We start from the raw sequence: 22,350 nt of genomic DNA on the forward strand, positions 1-22,350 counted from the left end.
TCTCATTTCCAAACTCAAAGAACATTTTAGGAGAATGATGGGAGGTTGGCAAAACTGCTATTTTGACATAGCATGCATTCCAGAGTATAGGATTCTTTGTGGATGAGCAAGAGCGATGGAAACATGGCCCTCAAAGAAAAAGACAGCTTTACATTCTGATATCTTGGTTTAATAAGCTTTCTGTTTGCTCGTAAAATTCTACTTAAACTTCTTTGCAGCTTAATTCTTGGGTAGTACAAGCCATTCATGCATTTCTTTGCTAGTAACGGGTTGTTTGTTCAAGTTCAACCAGACATGCCTTAGAAAAAAGGCTTGATCTATGTACTTCTGAAAAAAGTCCACCATTGAGTATCACTTGGTGCACAGTTCTATCCTAGTATCTGCAAGTGTTCACTAGTTGAAATCAACTCAACTGAGTCAAATCAATGACATCTGATTGAATGATTAAAGAGTTTAAATGCAAAAGCCTGGGAGAGGGAATTGGGATAAAACTTTATCAGTATGTATGCTGAAGAGTACTGAATTGTGAGTGCTCCCTTGAGTTTGGTTTCCACAAAGAAGTAAACTCCCAAAAATTTATTGGAGAGAAGTGTTGAGAAATGATGAAAGGGGAGAGAAAGGAGGGCAAGCGCGAGGGAGAGTATAAGGGCCAAAGTCAAGCAGTCAGTCAGTCAGTCAGAGCTGGGTGAATGTGGGCAGACACTTCCTCTCCTGGGTCCTGAGTAGCCTGACCTGCATTTTCATAATCATATTTATTTTGCAAGGCTATAAAAAGACCTAAAATGTAAAGGAGTGCATAGTACTCTGGAGGTGCCCTTTCTTTTTCTAATAGTAATCATATAGCCAACTATAAAATAGACAGACCTTGTTAGTAAACATGCAGTAGTGCTCTATACATTCTGCATTGACTTCTATCCATACTCGCTGATAGCATTCACAACTCTAATTCAATTAGGAATTTAATTTATTAAATCTCTTTCCACTAACAGAGACACACTCACTGCCATCCAGTCAATGCTGACTCACAGCCACCTTATAGGACAGGCTAGAACTGCCCCCTGTGGGTTCCACAGACTAACTCCTTATGGGAGTAGAAAGCCCTGTCTTTCCACCTTGGCGCATCTGGTGATTTCAAACTAACAACCTTTCCGATAATAGCCAAGATGAGGCAAAAGAGAAAGATGAACAGTCCCAGGAGGAGTGAAAAGTTGGTAAAAGAGGAGAGTGAAATTTGGTATTGCTTCCACTGGATTGTAGGGTGGCTTGGGGTTGTCTTGAAGGAGTATGTGCTTGGAATTCTTTCACACAAAAAAAGCAGAGTCTCTTATCAACAAGTAGAACAAGTATATGAATAAAATAATAAGTCAAAAGGCAAAATTCTTTGTGGCCATAAAGATTTAAGAGCGAGGTAGGAGGTAGATACATATGGAGCTCCCTCTTGTTCTGATCAGTTTGAGGGCACATGACACATTTTGTTTGTTTTCTTTTAGTTCAACTATGGAAAATGTACTTTCTATATCTAAGTGTCAAAAAACACCCTGCTAGGTTGAGTCTGCCTGTGCGAAAGACACAATATTATTATAACTCACACATCAGCAATTGTAAATAATGAAAAACAACTCTGTCCATCCCGCTACTAGGACGGTGAACATGTGAAATTGCTCCAGGGCCAGGCCCAGGAGATGGTGAGAGCCTCCGGAAAGTCTGCTGTGGGTGTGTCTCCGTGCCGAGCATGAGTATGAGCGGCCGGCTCTCACAGAAACACGTTTTATTTCCGTTAAAAGGGCTATAAAGTGTTTCTTAACTCTAGAAGTTTTACTCCTATAGACAATGTTAGAATGTTGACAGAAACAACTGTCTGAAGATAAAAACAATTCTCTCACGCTAAGTCCATGTTTGCTCGGGATCGGAATGAAGCACGTGGAGGACATTTTGGTTTGGTTCTGAAGACATTAGATTTATTCGATAGACATTTCACAGGGCACAATCCATCCAGTTGGTGATTTTCAGTTACCTCGGAACAATATCAGATATCACCAAGATGAGAGATGCTGTGCATGAAAAAAGACAAAGACTCAAATGTTTATCATGCAAATGAAAAGAGCAAGTACGGAGCACGATGTCTGGAAAGGTGTGCTTCACACTGCCTTCCTCTCTTGCTGACGCTTGCCTCCTGGGTGACCTCCAGCCCCCGAGTCCGAGGTAATCATACAGCATCCCGGTGATTAGGCCACAACATGAAACTTGTCTCTTTCTGTCACCCTGACAAATTCCTGCTCCCGGAGCGACTTCAGATCGCCTGCCAGTTCATAAGCCGCCTCTATCTATCTCCGTCCTGCTGACAGCCAGTCCCCTCGCCAGCGAATGGAACAGATGCACGCAGCGCTGTGTCCTGAAGATCCACGCAGCTGGGTGGCGACGACACCACAAGTGGCATAATGAAAGACAAAAGCCTCTGAGCAGAGAGCACTGCTTGGTTCTGCTTCGAACTGGAAGGCCCCTCCTCCAGCTCGTTCATTTGACTCACCAAGTCACTTGCAGCTGCTGGCCTGCCCAATAGGAAAAGTTCAGCTGTTGGAGTATGGGGCGAGGGGGGCGGCAGAAAGGAGAGCACTTATTGAAAAGTAAAAACAGCAGAAACAAGTGAAATCTGGCTTGGCTCTCAAGTACAAAATGTGATTCCAAAGCCTATAAATTATGACACAGTGATTAACATGCAATTTAAATATATTTCAACAACAATTATATCACATTCCCAGCCCTGCTAATTGGCCTCACAGATGTTCCCTGGGAGTTGTGTTGCCCTTCCAATGGGGGGGATGAATGAGATGCTTTTTATCATGGAAAACAGAAAAAACTGGAAGCAGAAATATAAAAAGCAGCCAGTAACCCTAAAGACAATGAATGCTAAGGGCCTTTGCCTAGCATTGATTCCATTTTAATGCCGAAAACGGAAAGCATGGTGACTCACCCAGTCGTGTGATGCCATCTGGCAGTCTGTCCCGATATAGAGCTGGCAGGTTTCTGACCGACTGCAAGACTTGTCAAAACAGGGACAGCGAGAGGCTTCTAATATGGCATGGCCTTGTGGCCCAACTGCAGTAGGTTCAGTTATTTAAATCCGGTGCCCTTCCCACTGAAGGATTCACAGCCAAGGTCATCCATGTCGATAATAAGCCATTTCGGGAAGGAGGCTGGCTAGTGAGTTATAATGTTGATCAGTTCTCTCAAATGTGATAAACATACAGAGTGTGCAGCCATCCATGTGCTTGCTGGGGCTGTGGTTCCAATGGCATCCAGTCTGGCAACTACTGCAGGGTAAGAGGTTAGAGGAATCCTGCTAACTACTAATATGTTAGACTACTTTCCCTTCTAATATGCCATCACATCTACCAATTGCTGGCAAGTAACTTCTGCCTTCTGGAAGCTCATATGTCAGAGCAGGACTGTGCTGCCCAGACCTCTCAATGCCTGGCTTTTCAGAAGTAAACCAGGCATCTTTTCTTCAAAGAGACCTGTGGGGAACACTGAAAACTCCAGCCTTTCTTTTGCTTGGAAGCCCAGAGCCTGGATGGCATTATAGAATTGAAATAAAGTCATTCCAGCCTGAACTCTCTCTTCTCCTTCCTTCTAATAAGTTCAGTTAATTCCTCACAGGACAGTGTAAATCCCACAGGGCCAGGGGGCCATGCCTGTCCCAGTCCATCATAGTGTTTCCACCATCTAAGTCAGCCTCTGAGACAGCTTTAACAAAGGTTTGTTCAGTGCTTGGTAAGCAATCAGGGATAAATGAGCAGGAGAGAGCCAGGGCTTTCCATTTGATACCCTTTCAGAAAGAGATATTTCTTGTTCAAATCACTGGACTATGGACAACATTTCTTTCTCAAATTTTATAAAACAAGGTGATTGGATGTCTTATTTAAAGACCACAGAGCAGACCCCTATTCATGAACTGTATGCTTCCTGGATGACATTCACACCGATGATTTGGCGCTGAACTATTGATTACCAGATGCCATGGAGTCCATTAAAAAAATCCAACCTAGCAGACTTGAATATTGCTATGTGTTTATATCCCGACTGTTACAGTAGGCCAGGACTTCCAAGGTCCATTCACATACACGATCCTGCTTTCTCTTCACGACAAATTAAACTGCGTGGAAGGACAATGGAAATGAGCGTCTGGGAAATTTCAAAGTTGGCCTAATTCACACCGCACGGATTGAGATTGGAGCCCAAAGCATAAAGAAGTCTGTCTCTTGTACAACATCTCTTCATAGGAGCTGCATTATTACATCTACTTCTATCTCTCAAGTCATGCTATTCAGCATATTGATAGGTATGTTAGTAGAGAAGGAAGGAGATACATGTTGTCTGTGCTTTGGTCTGATTAACCGCATTATAAGCGGGGAAACTGAAATGGAAACTCACTGTAGTCTTCTAGTACTCTTACTTTGATTAGTCTAGCAGACAAATTTAGTTAACGAAAAGTGTGTTACTGAGTTGTTATTGGTTGACATTAAATAGTTCATCTCCATGGGACCAGACTCTTCTTAAATTGGCTTATGAAGTTCTAAATTGTCTAAGCATTAACTTGGAATGTTTAGCTGCTTAAAATTTAAAATGTAGGTACCTTCGAGGTTATTTGAGTCATCTCTGTCCATGTCAACAGAGCCTTGAGGTGTTATGGGAGCACAACAGTGGAACTCCCACTGGGAGGTCAAGGGTTCAAACCCAGCTGAGTCACTCTAGAGCAGAAAGATAAAATGACTTATTTTTTCTATAAATATTTACCGTCTCAGAAATGCAATGGAGCAGATCTACTCTATCCTACCACGTGCCTGCTGGTCAGGACTCACTTGATAGTAGGAGGTTTGGACTTGGGTCATTAAAGCCAAAATGTCACAAAGGCAAACAATATGGAATCAACTCTTTTTCATTATCAGCAGCTCTTAAAAATGACTGGCAGGTAGTAATTGCTCAAAAATGTACTTAATGAATCAGTATTCATATTTTAATTGGATAATAGGTCCAATATTCGCATAAGTCTCTCCTTATTGTAAAGAGCATCATCCCTAATTTCTCATCATTTCATTTCTACTGTTCCTTAGTCCATAAATTAGTATCACAGTGTAATAACATCACTCATTTTTCAATGAAAACCTGATTTTGTCTGACTCTAAGTACAGGCAAGCAATATAAAGTGTGTTTCCAAGAAAAACATACATTTTTCCTAGACTTTCTGCTATTTCTTAATTTAGAATTTTAAACAGTAAGACTGAAGAGAAAAAAATAGCAACTAAGAAGATGACCCTTTGCTAAAATGGTAAAAAATTAATGTAGCTTGACAGCAATAATTATTCCAACAAAATTGAAATCCATTTCTACCTCCTTCTAGGTGAGTCCCTTTTCATAAGAGAAATGTTAATCCTGGGGTATAACTGGACACTGTCGTCATTTGAAATATAGACAAGGAAAATTTTCCTCATTTGCATCTACAGTTAATTGTCAATTAGTTGTTTCCTTTCTTTTCCCAAGAGGTAATCCAAATATTTATTGCCAACTTAAAAAAATTATTTCTTATTAAAAATTTTACTTTTTCAGTTGGCAGTCCAATTCATAACCGCTACTCCATCAGGGATCCTAAAATTTTACTTTTTCAATGCTATTTTCCATTGTAGGGATTGAATTCAGCCATGTAGTTTTCCTAAAGCATATAAATAAAATCTCTCATTGCAAGAGAGCATCAAATTTTACTGTTTAGCAAGCGTCACTGTTGTGCATGTGTTCCTCTTTGGTTCACACAACTCATGTGGCTTTTCTTTTTCTTTTCTTCCTTTCTTCCTCTCTGTTTTCTCATTTGATTCATTCACATGACCTTTTATTACATCCATTGCTCCATGTTTCTTTCCTATTAGAGTGAAAGTGGACACAGCCCTCCTCCTGCCTACACTCCTATGTCAGGAGTAAGTATTTCACAATCAACCTTCATCTTTAGTAGTTTTGGTCTTTGCTTACCACGTTTCTTCTCTCTTGTTTCCCCATAATTTCCTCATTTGCCTTTGCCAACAGTGAGCTATGAATCTGCTGTAGAGGGTGAAACTGACATGAGAGGATAATCCAGAGATGATAATCCAGAGATGAGATATCAGTAAGGACTTTCCATTTTCATCTGAAAGATCAGCCCAGACTCTTACATGAGGTTGCCTTTGCTGCCACAATTGCAGGTCCTGTGGATGAAAGAATCTCAGTGATGATTTTCTACTTGGATATTAGAGATTCAAAACCATAGTAACCAGTGAATGGAAGTCAATAAGGAAAAATCAACATTCCAAGTTAATATTCCATCTTCACTTCTGTTCTTAAAGACATCTGCCATATTACAACTAAGGATACAACCATAAGTCACAGAAATTCACTTTGAAGTTTGTGTCACAAATAAGTAATTGTTGAAAGCGTACATAGAATGATTCTCAGTACCTATATTTTCATTCATGGAATACATACGAGAAAGCTTCAAAGTTTTAAAGAAAATTATAGTGCTTCTCTTCTATATCTCATCATTCAACATTAAAAGAAAGCAATACAAAAGTATGTCTTTTCTTTGAAAGACAAGCTCTATATCCCTTTGTGTGTTCATATGTACCCTTCACATGTGTTCTTAACAACCAGTGTTTTCCACATGTGTTTCTCTTTTTCACAGAACCAATTTGTATACCGAGATGGGGGCTTCGCTCCAGAACAAAGCCTGTCCGTGCCATACAGAGCTACAACCAGCACGATCCCAGAAGCTCCAGTGACTCAGGGGGCAACAGCTGAGATGTTCGATGATTCCTGCTGTAACGGCACTCTACGTAAGCCAGTGGTACCCCATGTCCAGGAGGACAGCAGCACCCAGAGATACAGTGCTGACCCTACCATGTTTGCCTCAGAACGGAGCCCACGGGGAGAGCTGGATGAAGAAGGTTACATGACACCCATGCGAGACAAACCCAAACAAGGTACCATCAGAATTTTCAGAACTGATTGCTATTCAATATTAACTTGTGTCAGAATTAGCCAACCTGAAAAGAAAACTGCCAAATATCTGGACCTATGTAATTCCCATGACCTAGAAAGCCTGAGGCATCTGATACTTAAAGTATTTTCTTCCAATAGAAGCATCCTTATTCATGTAGAGGCTTTAGAAACCAGAACCTCAGACTTACCTGTCAGTGTTGATAAGACTCCCAGATGATCTGTGTATTCTGATGTTGAGAAACAGTGATCTAGACATGTCAAAATTTTAATAATTGAGTGAGGTTGCATGCTAGAAAAGCTCAGGGTCGTTGCCTGATTGGGTTTATTGTGGAGATCATGAATACTGGCATTGTTTACAAAGTGTCCATGTTTTTGATGTTACCAATAAAGATATGGGTGGTCCGTTACAATGGTGCCATTTAGCTAACCTAGTTTATTATAGAAGAGAATGGTTTCTTTTATGACACAGTAGAAAATGTAAAATTATAACCTCTGAATGTATATATTTCTGTGTCTAATGCCAAGTCCTGAAAAATATTAATGGCTTGTGGTTTTACAAAGCAAAGCAATGATTCATAGTAGAAATGTTAAACACCCAATTAATGCTTCAATTTTGAAAGAAAATCTGTTTCCTTCTATATTAACAGCATCATAAATAAGGAAGATAAATCTTCAAGGGTTATTTAAAAATGTTGATCATGTCTCTCAGAGCCTTTGTGGTACTACCAGTTAACTATTTTAAGGGTCTGGATAAGGGCCCATTATATCATTTTGCATAGGGTCACATTCACTTTTATCAAATGTAATGTAGGGACTTAATTGCATACATAAATAACTTATTAAAATATATCTCTCAAGCTCTATGAAAGCCAAGGACCTAGTTCCACAATGGTTAAGTCCTTGGCAGCTAAATTAAAGGTCAATGGTTGGAATCCATCTTTGGTTCCATGGGAGAAAAGGCCTAGTGATCTGCCCCATAGTGATTGTAAAACAAAATGAAACAAATAACCCATTGGCCCTGAGTCTATTCTGATCAATAGCAATTGTGGCTTAGGAAACCCTCTGAGACAGTTGCACTCTGCCCCGGTGTGTCACTGCGAGCCCAGGTTCAAGTTGACAGCAGCAGATCTATGTGTAAAAGTTTAAAAGTAATGAGGAGTTGGGTGTTTACACACTACTCTTCACTTATCAATATGGTTAGGTGCTAAAGACCAGGGTGTTATGTAAAGATTGGTGTTGATCATAAATGGAGAAGCAAAGCATCAGATAAGAAAATGGAGGATGCCTACATCCTTTTGAGGACTTCCAAACCATATCATTACATAACTGAGACTCTCTTTCAAGCCCATTTGACACATAATGCTAGCCATCGTAGTTGGCATTTCTCTTGCCTCGCAGTTTGGTGTTCACTACTACAGATATGCATCATTAATACACAGAATAGTTTCCAATTTGACTGTTGTCATCAATACGAGATTTGGATATAAAGATAATAAATGAGGAAAGGGTGTAGCTGCTTAATTGTGGCGCAAATGTATGTTCTGAGGTTTGGCAGATTCTCTTGAATCCGAATCCCATCTAGAAATAGTCTTCACTCAAAAGTTAAGTTTAATTCTCCATTTCTAACTAACTGTCTGCACAAGTTGGCATCTGGACAATCGAAAAGTACATTCCATTGGGAAAAGATAATCTAAACCATCTAAGAGAAAGGGCAAGTTAGTCTGAAGAGATCCTTTGTAGAACTCCTGCAGATTGTGTCTGTGACCATTCAGACCTGAGTTTCTGTTGAAGGTTGTTACACTCTAGCATAGTCTTGCAATGGTGTTGTTTAGCTTCAACATTTCTGTCCTTTTAACTAAGTGATTTTTTAACTACTCTGTATCTGGCGTTCTCTGATACTGGACATGACCCTTTGGACTATGACAATTCTGAGTATTTCTGAAGAGGCGTGACTGGTTTTGAACACATGTAGGCGAACCACCTGCAGTCACATCTCTACTTTACAAAGTCCAGTTGTCAGACATGTGAAATGGTACTTAATGACTAGCTCTTGTGACATAATGAGTACCTAAACCTTTTAGTGAATAAAACATTTAGAATCACTTCAAATATTTCTGGGTTGTTTTTTTTTATTTTAAGGGATACTGAAATTTTCACCAATCTTAACAACAACAACAAAAAGTTTAGACCAAGAGTGGTCAATAATTTCTTAATAAATTGGGAAGAGATATGAAATGTCTCCTAGTAAGAGCTAAATAATACACAAATAAATACATAACTATAAAATGTTTATCTCAAAATTAAGATCCTGAAAAAATCCAACTAAATGATATTGGCTGGACCGTTCACCCCACTCTCTAGAGACAACAAAGAAGCAGTGCAAAAGAACAAGAAAATCACTGCACAGGAGTTAATGGACCTGCCTTCTAGTTAGTTAACGGACCCGCCTTCTAGTTAGTTAACGGACCTGCCTTCTAGTTAACAGACCTGCCTTGTAGTTAGTTAACAGACCTGCCTTCTAGTTAGTTAATGGACCTGCCTTCTAGTTCTTTAATGGACCTACCTTCTAGTTAACAGACCTGCCTTCTAGTTAGTTAACGGACCTGCCTTCTAGTTAGTTAACGGACCTGCCTTCTAGTTAATGGACCTACCTTCTAGTTAACGGACCTGCCTTGTAGTTAGTTGACGGACCTGCCTTCTAGTTAATGGACCTGCCTTCTAGTTAGTTAACAGACCTGCCTTCTAGTTAACGGACCTGCCTTCTAGTTAATGGACCTGCCTTCTAGTTAGTTAACGGACCTGCCTTCTAGTTAACGCACCTGCCTTCTAGTTAATGGACCTGCCTTCTAGTTAACGGACCTGCCTTCTAGTTAATGGACCTGCCTTCTAGTTAATGGACCTGCCTTCTTGTTAACGGACCTGTCTTCTAGTTAGTTAATGGACCTGCCTTCTAGTTAATGGACCTGCCTTCTAGTTAATGGACCTGCCTTCTAGTTAATGGACCTGCCTTCTAGTTAGTTAACAGACCTGCCTTCTAGTTAACGGACCTGCCTTCTAGTTAATGGACCTGCCTTCTCGTTAACGGACCTGCCTTCTAGTTAGTTAATGGACCTGCCTTTTAGTTAACGGACCTGCCTTCTCGTTAACGGACCTGCCTTCTAGTTAGTTAACGGACCTGCCTTCTCGTACCACACTGATTGTACCAACTCAGAATGCAGTCTGTTTTCACACTAAAGCTGGAAAAAAAAAACTTGGAAACCCGAGCAAAATGGTTTTTGGAGTTTTAGAGGAGCAGACAGCCGCACCCTCCTCCTGCAGAGCTGCTGGTGGGTTTGCACTGCTGACGGTGTGCTCGCCACCAGGCGGCGTTTCCCTTTGCATGGCGCTCTCGGGAGAAGGAAATGAGGGTGTCTTGAAAACTGCGCAGCTGTAGTTCACAATTACATTGATGGAGTATTTATTGAGTCTTTTAACTTAGACTTGACACTAAATACTTGCAGTCCAGGATACCTTTATACAGGAAAACATATTCTTGAACTGCTTCAGAATGGTCCTTTCCATTCTTCATCTTCAAAATAGAAAAACCTTAAGTCTCCTTTTTGATTGTATAGTAGAAGGCGGGGGTGGGGGGGGTGGGCAGAGTATTCTATATACTATTAAAAAAATAGATGGATTAACCTTAAAATTGAAAGCATCAACTAGCAGCTGCATCTTTACAAATTATCAACCAATACTTTTGCTCACAATATTTATTAAATTACGCTTTGCAAAATAGCCGTTATTGAGCCAGTTTTGAGAACTGTGGTGGCATGGTGGGTTAGACATTAAATTTCTAACTGCATGATCCGTGGTTTGAACTCATGAGCTGCCCCTCTGGGGTAAGTCCCGGGTAATCTGGGCCTGAAAAGATGTAGAGCCTCAGAAACCATATGGGCCAGTTTTACTCTGCCCTGTAGAGTCCATCAGAGTGGACTCGCTGCAGTATTTGGGTCTCTCACCTCTCCTCTCCTTTCCTCTCCTCTCCTCTCCTTTGTTGGGGTCACCCTATTGCATGCTGTGCTGTCCAGTCAGACCCCTAGGGAACTGTAGAACAAAGGATAACTACCCCGTAACATTTTCTAGGCTGTAATCTTTTATCAGAGTAGAGAGCCCGATCTTTTATCCTATGAAACAATTGGTGTTTTTGAGTCACCAATAGTTTTATTGTAGTCAAGCACTTAACCATTATGCCACCAAAGCTCCTCCCATTAGAAATAAATACATACACTTCATTTTAAGTATATCTATATTCTCCAGGAAAGGATAGTAGATTGAGGGTTGGGCTGGAAGGAATTTCAAACCTGAGTCATTCCATCGATAGTGAAGCTAGATGAGACTGTCTATACCTGTAAAGGTTTCTAGCCTTGAAAACTCCATGGAGTTGTTCTACTCTGTGCTCAGGGTAACTGTAAGCTGGAATCAATTCCACAGGATTGGGTTTGTTTATTTTTTATTTTTCAACAGTTTTATTGACACATTTATTGAATAGTTGATTATTTTTTATTGTGTAAAGGTAAACTCAAGGCACCTTAGGTATCTATTAGTTGAGTCTTGCCCACTCCACCCCAGCCCTCGTGCTTCCTGTCCTAAGCAGGAGTTTTCTCAGGAGCATCTCCTATCAAGTCGCTTGTCCTGTGTAGAGAATCACAGTAAAGCATTTGGATTTTAAAACAATTTATCTTGGTATACAGTTAGATTAGTGACACTTTGATTTTCTATCATCTTTTATAAAAATTCTAATTTCTTCATATTTAAAGGGTTTTTTAAGCCTGAGAGTCATATCTTCCCATATACGAATTATTGGATTTCAGAAAATGTAAATAACTGATTGAACATGTCTGAGAGAGATAGGCAATTTTAAGAAGAAAAAAAAAAGATCTCTCAGGAGAAAGGAAGTGATCCCTGACCTTTTGGGTTCCTTATTTTGTCACTAGCTTTTAGCCCCACTTAATCCTTTTTTATATGACTAGAAGCATCTACAAAATTGCTTTCCTGAGAAACATTGGAAACAAATTTATGGTTTGATTGTTGTGGAGGGATACAACAAAACAAAACTAACTCTTCGGTATAATCATGGTCTGATGAATCATTTTCCGTAGAGCAATTGTTTAATGCTACTTTTGTGTTCCTTCAGAATACTTGAACCCTGTGGAGGAGAATCCTTTTGTTTCTCGGAGAAAAAACAGTGATCTTCAAGCCCTGGAAAATCCCGACTACCACAGTGCTTCCACTGGTCCGCCCAAGACAGAAGATGAGTATGTGAATGAGCCACTGTACCTCAACACCTTTGCCAATGCCTTGGCGAACACCGACTATCTGAAGAGCAACTTGCTGTCTGTGCCGGAGAAGGCCAAGAAAGCTTTCGACAACCCTGACTACTGGAATCACAGCCTGCCCCCTCGGAGCACCCTTCAGCACCCAGACTACCTGCAGGAGTACAGCACAAAATATTTGTATAAACAGAATGGACGGATCCGGCCTATTGTGGCGGAGAATCCTGAATACCTCTCGGAGTTCTCACTGAAGCCAGGCCCTGTGCTGCCTCCTCCTCCCTACAGACACCGAAATACTGTGGTGTAAGCTGAGCGGCGAGCTTGAGGTTAATAGACACACCCGCTCCAGTCTCCTTGCCCCCTCTCTTTCTCTGTGGTCTTCCTTCTGCTCCAAGGCCAGTAGTTTTGACTCTTCCCAAGGGAAGATGTACAGATGCCATGGTTGCTATGTGCTATCTAAGTGGAACTGTAGAAGGAAGGACTAGAGAGAAAGACAGGAGGGACCACACCGTTTCTTCATTTCTCTGCATGGGGTTGTCAGGAGCCTGAAACAACTATCGAAGGGCCAGTCCATGTAAGCAAGCTACCTGCTATCAAACTATTTGTCAACTTTTTCTTTTCTTTTTTCTTTCCCTTAAGCCCATGGTTTCTCTTGCTACCCATTAGAAAGAGGGTGTTAGTGTTCAGGATCCCTGGAAATCATTCTAAAACTCCCATTAGGATAAAAGGAGTACTTTTTCTCTCTAGGGAATAGGAACTGAGATTGAGGATCTAATTTCTTTCTCGCACAATTCTACCCAAGTAAGAAAAGCCAACTCAGCTTTCACCATTTTGAATTTCCGTCAAAAGACTTAGTAGAAATTAAGTTTGGTGATTTCTTTATCCTTTTTTGGCTTTGGCCTATCCAATTTCTGTTTGAGTCTTTAATTTCTAATTGCAAATCCTTTTGCATCAAACTTTCTCATGTGTTGATGGAATTAACAGAACTCAAACAAAAATATCATAAGATGATATAAAAGCCAATGCTGTAAACATACAGCCTTTGATATTAAATGGGGAGGCCAAGAGATCAGTCAAGTGCAACATCAAACTTAGCTTCCATGCCTTACAATATTAAACATATACCCCCTCAATTGCTTTCATTCTTTCATATTTTCCGTCATGCAGAAATGATAGTGCTTGATAAGCAGTTGATAACCTTAATAGTAGAAGGGAAACTGAAAGACGGTTTGGGGTGGTTCATGAAAACTACTGAGACTTTCAGGGGTGCTCCAATGGGAAAGCCATTGAACGAGAAGGAACACACTGGATTGGGTATGTCTACTAGGCAGATACTCAGAAATATAGTTTGCACTTAAACTATAATTTTATTTCTTCTCTTTCTGAACTCCCTTTTGGATTTTGAATGAAGCAATATGAAAGCAACCAGCAACCTAAGTAATTTAAGTACATTTTTCAAAAAGAGCTATGATTAAGAAAGACTGTGAAATGCCAAACCAAGAAAACAGAACTTTGGAACAGTATCCAGGGATTATGGGGAGAGAGCCAGCGCATTATGTCCATGCGACATCACATTGCTACTCAAGGAAAGTCATTTGTGTACTCCATATGATGGAATGCAACTAAAAGAATGGATTAAATTCCATGGAATTTCTAGGGCGAGGACTTTGTTTATATTAAATAGAAAATAACTCTGCACAAAAATTCCTATAAGTGACATCAAAAACACAAACATTCATGGCTCACAGATCATTGGGTCTGAGGTTGTAAATAAACACACATCTTGGGCAATTAATTTAATATCAAACATACTAATCTTTTGATGCTTTGTATATACATCATTTTCTTTTCCAAATACTGCTACCTAGTTCTAAACCATCTTTTATTATGCATCATTGTAAAATAATACCTGCTGAGAGATCAAACTTAAGAGCCTGGTGGTGTATACAAGGTCAGCAGTTCACATCTACCAGCAGCTCTGCAGAAGAAAGATGAGGCTTTTTCTGCTCCTCTAAAGATCTACAGCCTTGGAAACCCACAGGGACCGTTCTACTCTGCCCTATAGGGTACCTTTGAGTCAGAATCGACTCACTGGCAATGAACTTGGTTTGCTTTGAAATAACATTGAGTGCTGGATACTAGTAGCATAGAAGAATCTGTAGACAAAAGGGAACGTCCCTTCAGTAATTAGGAAAACAAGATATAAAGTTCTCTTTTCTAGGTAGTTCTACCCCAAGTCATTAGGATTTGTAAAATATATTTTTTGCTAATATATTAGGATAAAATTAGGGACTGTAGCCCAAAAGAAACAAAATGCCCATTGATAAAACAGATCATTTAAGGGGGAAAAAAATCAAAGAAAAGCAAGTTGTTTGCCTATTTCTAAAAAGTAAATCGAATCATTCATTCAACTCCCTTGTTTATTCGATGAATATTTATTTAGGACCTACACAAATGACTATTTAACATGGAAACACTCAGATAAGCACAATATCATGCTTGACTTAGAAATTATTTAATCTAGGTGATTTATTGGGAATGCTGTTTGGATCCCTCCATGGGTTCCTAGAACCAGATTGCAGGGGGTGTTTTGAGAGCAGCTCTTATAAAATTTATTTGTATTGCAAGAGATCTCTGTGAATTCATTTGAGACATGAATTAAACATTCAAGTTACTGAACTTGACAAATAAAATAGGTCCGATGTTTTTATTCAAACATAAATTAGTCTTGAATGGTATTTCAACACTGGTTAATTAGCCTGTGTGGATTATAGGAACTTTACCATTAAATCAAAAGCAGATGGTGGTCTCTTAATTCAAGAAGCTTAGAGGTGTTGGAGAGGTCTCTTCCAAAGCTACAAGAAGGGAGGCAAACTGAACGAGTGAAGCGGAGCAAGGAGGATTTGTAAGACCCCTTCTGGGAAGACTCAGTCAGCCACAAACTTCCCTGATTAAAGACACAGAGGGTTCAAAAGCCACACCACTTAACAGCTCAGAACTCTCCTACCTACTTGAGAAGTGTCCAGGAAAAATGACTTCACATCAATAATTGTGAAAATATTTGAGACCATCTCACGATTTAGATAATTCTTTTCTAAATCATCATTAATAATACCCTCTTTTGGGATACTAGAACATGATTTTCTCTTATTTGCGATATTCCTATGATACATAAGGTAGGGTAAGATACTTTGGGGGAAGAACGATAAATCATTGGAAATATGCTTAACGAATAGAGTTTTCTTCCACCTACAAGCACATATCTCGTACATGCCTCACTAATAACTGGATGCAGTATTAGACTTGCATGAGCCCAAATGGTCCCTAAGTGCTTCAATTTAGTTTTATTTGAGTGATTTCTATAATACATCAAATCCCCCGCCCCCAAAAAAATCAAATCACTGCCATCGAGTTGATTATGAGTCCTATCAACCTATGTTCTATTTCCAAGACTATAAATCTTTATGAAAGTACCTCATCTTCCTCATGCTGAATGGTTCGTGTGTGTTTGAACCACCGGTGGTTTGAGAGGAAGAAGAGAAAAACCGAGAAGACAAAAAAGAATCTTAGCCAAGTGGCAGACATTTTTAAAGTACCAAGGAAGGCCTTCAAAGTGATTCAGATTACCCAATTTTGATGCCAGTTTTATCAATGGAAATATGCAGAATCAATTCTGTAAATTTGAAGAAGATGAATATTGCAATTGTACTGGCTACGCTTTTTAAATCAACACATTTTGTGGATTATACCTCTCTTGGGGAATGCGATTTTCAGGCATGGGTACACCGTAGAGTTAACTGTGTAGTTAACTGTATAGTTAAAGAAACAAGTTCTCAGGCAGTTGGAAAGAATTCTCACAAAGCCTCCTGCATCACGAAGGCATGCTTTCTGTTGCTGAGCACTTCCTGCTCTGGCAGATAATATTAATGGCACAAATTAGAAGGAGCTTTGTTGTCTCCCATACACCTTTGAAAATAGCGTGAGGGGTGATGCCAAATTCAAAATTTATTTCAAAATTTACTAGATAAAAATAAGAAATTCTTTCTTATTCGATTAGGGGGATGATTGATCTTTCTGAAATACGAGGGAACAAACAGTGTCCTTCTGAGTTTTATAGTGTGGGGGTCAGATGGCTCTTAAAGAAACCACATGGCGTGACCATGACATGTGTGCTCATTTTCCAACGCTGAGGAAGACCCCCCAAAGGGACTGAAGGTTCTGCGGTGAGAGAGAGTTGGGAGAGACTTGTCAACCTGCTTCTTAAAGTGTTTGTCAGTGAAAAGGAGAAATAAATAACTAAATAAAGCTTGACAGGGAAGGATGTAAATATAAGCTTTTCTAGAGCTATCTAATCTTTAGTTTAAAACTTGAATTCTTCATCCATTTGTACTGTTGATTATTTAACTAGTATATGTAGTTCATAAGGTAATAGAGAAGGTGATCATGAAAGCATGTATATAACTGGGAGGCAGAACCAGGATAATGTGGTAAGATGTAGATTTAGTTAGGCTTTCAGACTTTAAATGGTTTTAATACTATTCAATAAATCAAAATAGAAAACTAACAACAAAATAAATGTAACAAAATGAGATGCAGGATATGAAAAAGTAGGATGGATTTTTGCATCGTGAAAATAAGTTTACCATTGAACATTGTTCTATGTTGGGTCTAGCTTAAACAAAATCACATGAAAAGCTGATTTCACTTTTGGACACATTGGTTTTAAGAATAACAATTGAAACCCCCTCCCCCACCCCATTCTCTTTTCCTTTATGATTTCTAAAATGTTTTAACTGTCAAGGGGTTTTTTAAAAATCCCTTTGCAAGCACCACTTTGTGGAATTTAACTGTCTATTGTGTTTTGACAGACTTTAAGTAAGAAGTCATCAAAGTAGAGACAAGAAAATGTAAATATTCTATTACTTAATGCATATTACAAGTGGGCGGTAGCCATGTGGGACACAAACAAAATGCATTTAATGTGTGACATCTCATTTCTTTTTCTAAGCCCTTCTTCTACCTTCTAAAACAAAAGGAGAGAATTAACTGGTGAACAGAATTCTGATAAATAAATGCTAAATCAAGAACACCAAACTGCTGTATTTCTATTATCGTGGGCTCTACTTATTGGACTGACAGTTTGTAATGGAGCAAATGGGATGTCCAGGTGTCCACATTATTGAAAAGCCAGGCTACTTGATTTGTTTCAGCTACGGGCACAGAACCCTCCCCACCCCCACTTCCTGCCCTGACACACACACATAGTGTACAAGGACTTCTGTGTGGAACAGTTTGAAGGACAGCTCTTTGCACTCCTAAAGGCGCACACATAGATTGGGGTCTCCTGGCCGACATTCGCAGACAAATGGATGGCCTTAGGCATATGTGGATCAGGTGTGATTCTAAATGATGGGTATCAGTAGATACCTTCAAATTAAGGAGAACCCAATGGGACCTGGTGTTTATATGTCTGAGCAGGACTATTACAGCCTTCCAGATCTCAGAGACGCCTTTGCAAGCATCGCTTTCGCTGCAGTTAAACCATGAAGCCCGTCGCCTGTGCTGAGTCAGGCAGCAACCCTGGTGTTTTTATGGGGGTATGTCTTTTAACACCACAGCTGCTTTCTACTTTTCATTGAAAGAAAAGTCTCTCTAAACTGGTAGGAATGTCAGAGACTCAAGTCCCACTGAATTTGTAGAGGTGCCCAAATGCAGGGCCTGGCACATTTGCAGACTCCCGCCTCACCTGTTCTTTGTGAGTCTAGGTGATATTTGGGGCAGAAGAAAATGTTTTGTTGTCATGAGTTGAAAACCTCTCCACCCTAGTTTTAGAATGATTTTCACATGCTTCTCTTGAAACCCCTCCTTGGCACTCCACTTTGAGAGTGAGTAAATGATTGGCTTGTGAGGGGGTCAGATCACAGAACGCCGCATTTTTCTCCGGACCTTAGAGAGAAACACTACCTTGACTTTCCTCTTGGTCCAAGTGTCCCTGTGCTCTTCACCTTTCTGCCACGTGAGTTCAACGTGGCTCCCCCCAAACTCTACCTCTCCTGTAGCCACAGTGGCTCCCCGGAGTCCCGCACCTTGCTCTGTGTGATATGAGAGTAGCCTTTGTCCTCAAGTGTCTGACCCCACCCCCCAAAAAAAACAACCCAGTGATTTGGACTTACTTAAATGATTTCTCAAACACCTGCACAGGAATAGCTGATAGTATTTAAATGATGTGTCACCATAATCCTCCTGCTTTGTTCTTCTCTGTGGAAATTTGAGATGGGTCCACCCTGTAGTGAATCTTGCATCTACGTAAGATATGTGCACATAATCCTTGGTAGGTCTTAGATTACATCTTTCCATGAAGACCACACATACCGTAAAGAAGTTTGTTTTGCCAGAATATGAATTCACTTTCATCATTTTTTTTTATTCCTGAGAACAAATATATTACAGGCGCTGGCTTTTTTCCTTCTTTCTTTCTTCCAAATGAGGAGCCTTATAAAGGGGAAGGCTGTTCAGCATCTGTAAATTTTTTATTGATCTGTTTCCCTCTCACAAACACAGAATAAGTGTAGCTTTACTGTAATGGAAACCCATGTTGTTCAATGGCTCTTTGAAGGATATTTTTCTTTCAATGCCATAACGGCACTTACCTATATCTTTGAGAAGTAGTTATATGTGTACAAATGTACAGATATAAGAAAACTGCATTTCATTCTTGTAGGCAATTGTCCAGCTTGTCCAACCCACTAGCCTGTCCTCTGTTATCATCCATAACACATAGATGTTTCCCCTGGCCTTTTGAAGGCAAACACATCACAACTCCTACACAATGACAGAAACCTGGTTTCCAAGCATCATCTCCTGATTTTTTTTTTTCAGTTAATGAGGAGATGGTAGCCTTCCTATTACTGTCTGGGTCATTTTCCTGTGTATTTCTGGATCTCTCAGGGGCTGGGAGGGGGGACTGAGGGACTGAAATCATAGCACTCCAAGACCCTTTTGGGGTCAGTACAGTAATCAACTACGGAAATTCTTTTCTAAGTGTAGATACGTAGGCTGTTCTTTTAAAATAAGGTACTTTGACATATGTAGCATAAGCTGGCACTGCTGTTAAATGGGTCGATTACTAAACTGAGCAGCTGTGAGAGGGCAGCTAACTTTGAATGCACATCCCACTGGCTGGTGTGTCCACATCCCATGCGACAAGCACTAGGGATTTGTATTGCTGCATGTTGAACCTGCATTTTCACATGATGTGAGGAGCCCATCTCTTTGTTGAGCACCATTGTAACAAGAGCAAACGAAAAGAAGATCCACTTAAAAGACAATTCAACACATACACACGCAAAAGGAGTCCCACTGGACCTTCTCTCAAACTCTCATCTCCTACGCACAACAAAGGAGTTTAGGAAGATCAGTTCTGGTGTTATAGAAAGACATTGCCAAAAAGGCAGAGGCTTAAGGTATTATATACATTTGCATTCATTCTCTCATGTTCTTAACTTATAAACAGAACACAAGCCCTGTCTTTTATGAAGTATTTTCAAAGGACAGGGTGCAAGAATATCTTGCTGGTAAGCCATCGATGTTTCATTTAAACCCCAGTGTTCAAAGTTAGCTGCCTTTTTGAAACAAACAAATACTACTGTATGTTTGAAAATGTGAATAGTATTTTTATAGCTTGTTAAAGACATGGCTCGTTGCATTTGTAAATAAGGATAATGTTGTTTTGATTTTCTTTTGTGGACATCTTTATTTGGGACATAATTGTCTTTAGGGTTGATTTGTATATAAGTACTTGGATTGTGATTTGTTTCTTTTGGTTGAGAGTTATCATTATGGCATTACTTGTGATTCTGTGTCAGCACTATTGTGACGTGTTCAACCTCTGCACTCGCTTACACAATAGGATATGCCAATTGTGTGTGGTGTAATGTTATTTTAATTATTTCTATTTTATCTATGAAGGATTATGCACTAAACACATACTAACTTTTTTTAATGTAACAGATATTTTTAGTATAATTTCCCTTATTCTTTTTTGTCCCCTTACCTTTCCCCTCAATCTCTTTACCTTCCCCCGATTTCTGTTGTTCTTTGAGAGTGAGGGAGAAACAGTATTTTAAGTCTGTGAAATTAGGCTTTTTCAGTTAGTTCTCGAGGATTCTCTTTTGGCTCTTGGAAAAGAATTGTACCTGCACAAGGCAACTGTAGAATGCGACCCGCTTTGGCTCATTCCGTACTGATCATCCCAGCTGAACAATTTGAAAACTGTTCTGCCTTTTTGTTACATGAATCTGTCAGAAATATATTTTTAATTTAATATAAATGAAATTCAATAAAATATGAAACAAATGCTGTCTGTGTGTCTGGAGTGTTTCATCAGAAAAAAACAGTTGGGGAAATGAAAGTTTACTCTAGAATTAGTAAACTGAAGATGCAAAGCTAGGCAAGTTATGTCCATATTCATAAGTTTCATCAATTATCTCCAAACCGGTGACACTTAGCAACAAGAGCAGATGCGCACACACACACTTGCACAAACACATCTATTGATAAGTGGTGAACAACTTGCTCGATTGTGCATGCTATGTTTAATCAACTGGGGTTGCTTTGCTTCTTTGGGAATACAATGCATGTACTTTATATACTCGAGTATAAGCCAATTGGTTCAGACCATTTTTATGCCATTTTTGTGGTAAAATCAGGTGCCTTGGCCGATATTCAGGTCAGCTTATACTCAAATATATAAGGTATATAATAATTTTCAGTCTGTTCAAATAAGGATACGTTCTGGTTACAGTTCTCAGCTACTAACTGAGGTGGGTGGGTGGCCCCTACACATCATCCACACAGTGGAAGAAGATGTGGCAATCTGCTTCCATAAAGATTTACAGCCTGGAGAAGCCAACAGGGCAATTTTACTCTACCCTATGCAGTCACTCTTTGTTCTAATCTACGCAACACCAATGGGTTTTCAATTGGATAATACCAACACATTAATATTTTATGATTCTTTATGCCCTACATTTTTATTTACCAAAAAAAAGGTTCCAGACAAATATGATGAAGAATAGCATATGTGAGTTACTCACTTGAAAAATGGGAGAGGCAAAATAGACCCATGAATGTTCAATCAAATGACTGGCACTGAAGTCAAGGCCAAGGAAATGCGTGAGTGTGGTTTCAGAAACATCATAAACGCAAGCAAGGTCCTCTGGCAATAGTCCTTATTCCAACTTTTCAATATACATATTGTCAATATTTGTTACTACTCTTTCAGGCCACCTAAGGGCAACAATTTTAACAATTTTAGTGATTTCTCATTAGAGATGTTATTAACTCTTTCAACTAGTATGGTTGCTTAATTACAGATAGTAGCAACTGGTCATGAATGGCAACTGTAGTTTCACCATATATACTAGTGTGAGTTCCATTCAACTTGTTTAGTTATGAGATGTTAGCAGTTATGTTTATCACAACTCTTCCCCTTTTGCATGGACGTGCACACTTGCCCTTCTGTACACCTGCCCTGCCTTGGGTGCTTTGAGTTATTCATATGAGATTACTTCAAATTTTAAGGGTGAGTTACACTAAAGCAGTGGTTCTCAACCTTCCCAATGCTGCAACCTTTTAATACAGTTCCTCATGTTGTGGTGATCCCCAACCATAAAATTATTTACATTGCTGTAATTTTGCTACTTTTATGAATTGTAATGTAAATATCTGATGTGCAGGATGTATTTTCATTGTTACAAATTGAACATAACTAAACAATTAGAGCATAGTGTTTCATCACAAAACAATATATAATTATATATTGTGAAATATTTATGTGTTTTCCGATGGTCTTAGGCGACCCCTGTGAAAGCGCCATTTGATCCCCAAAGGAGTCACGACCCACAGGTTGAGAACCGCTGTGTTACAACATTCACATTTTGAGTCATTGATATACTGAGAAAGGGGGCAGGGTGAGCATGTGTTCCTAATGCTTTAGTTGAACTTTCCAGTTCGTTCA

At 39.6% G+C, this 22,350-nt stretch overlaps 1 protein-coding gene across 1 annotated transcript in view; it reads left to right on the top strand.

Annotated features, from left to right (window-relative positions):
- ERBB4 (erb-b2 receptor tyrosine kinase 4) overlaps positions 1-20,630 on the top strand; it is a 1,152,669-nt gene extending 1,132,039 nt beyond the window's left edge. The window contains exons 26-27 of the mRNA XM_075528902.1: positions 6,704-7,001; positions 12,194-20,630. Of these exons, the coding sequence (XP_075385017.1) occupies positions 6,704-7,001; positions 12,194-12,639 (744 nt within the window). The 3' untranslated portion in view covers positions 12,640-20,630. The remainder of the gene's footprint in view (positions 1-6,703; positions 7,002-12,193) is intronic.
- Positions 20,631-22,350: the final 1,720 nt, after the last annotated feature.

The sequence above is a fragment of the Tenrec ecaudatus genome, chromosome 13, assembly GCF_050624435.1.
Source record: "Tenrec ecaudatus isolate mTenEca1 chromosome 13, mTenEca1.hap1, whole genome shotgun sequence".
Lineage (NCBI taxonomy): Eukaryota > Metazoa > Chordata > Mammalia > Afrosoricida > Tenrecidae > Tenrec > Tenrec ecaudatus.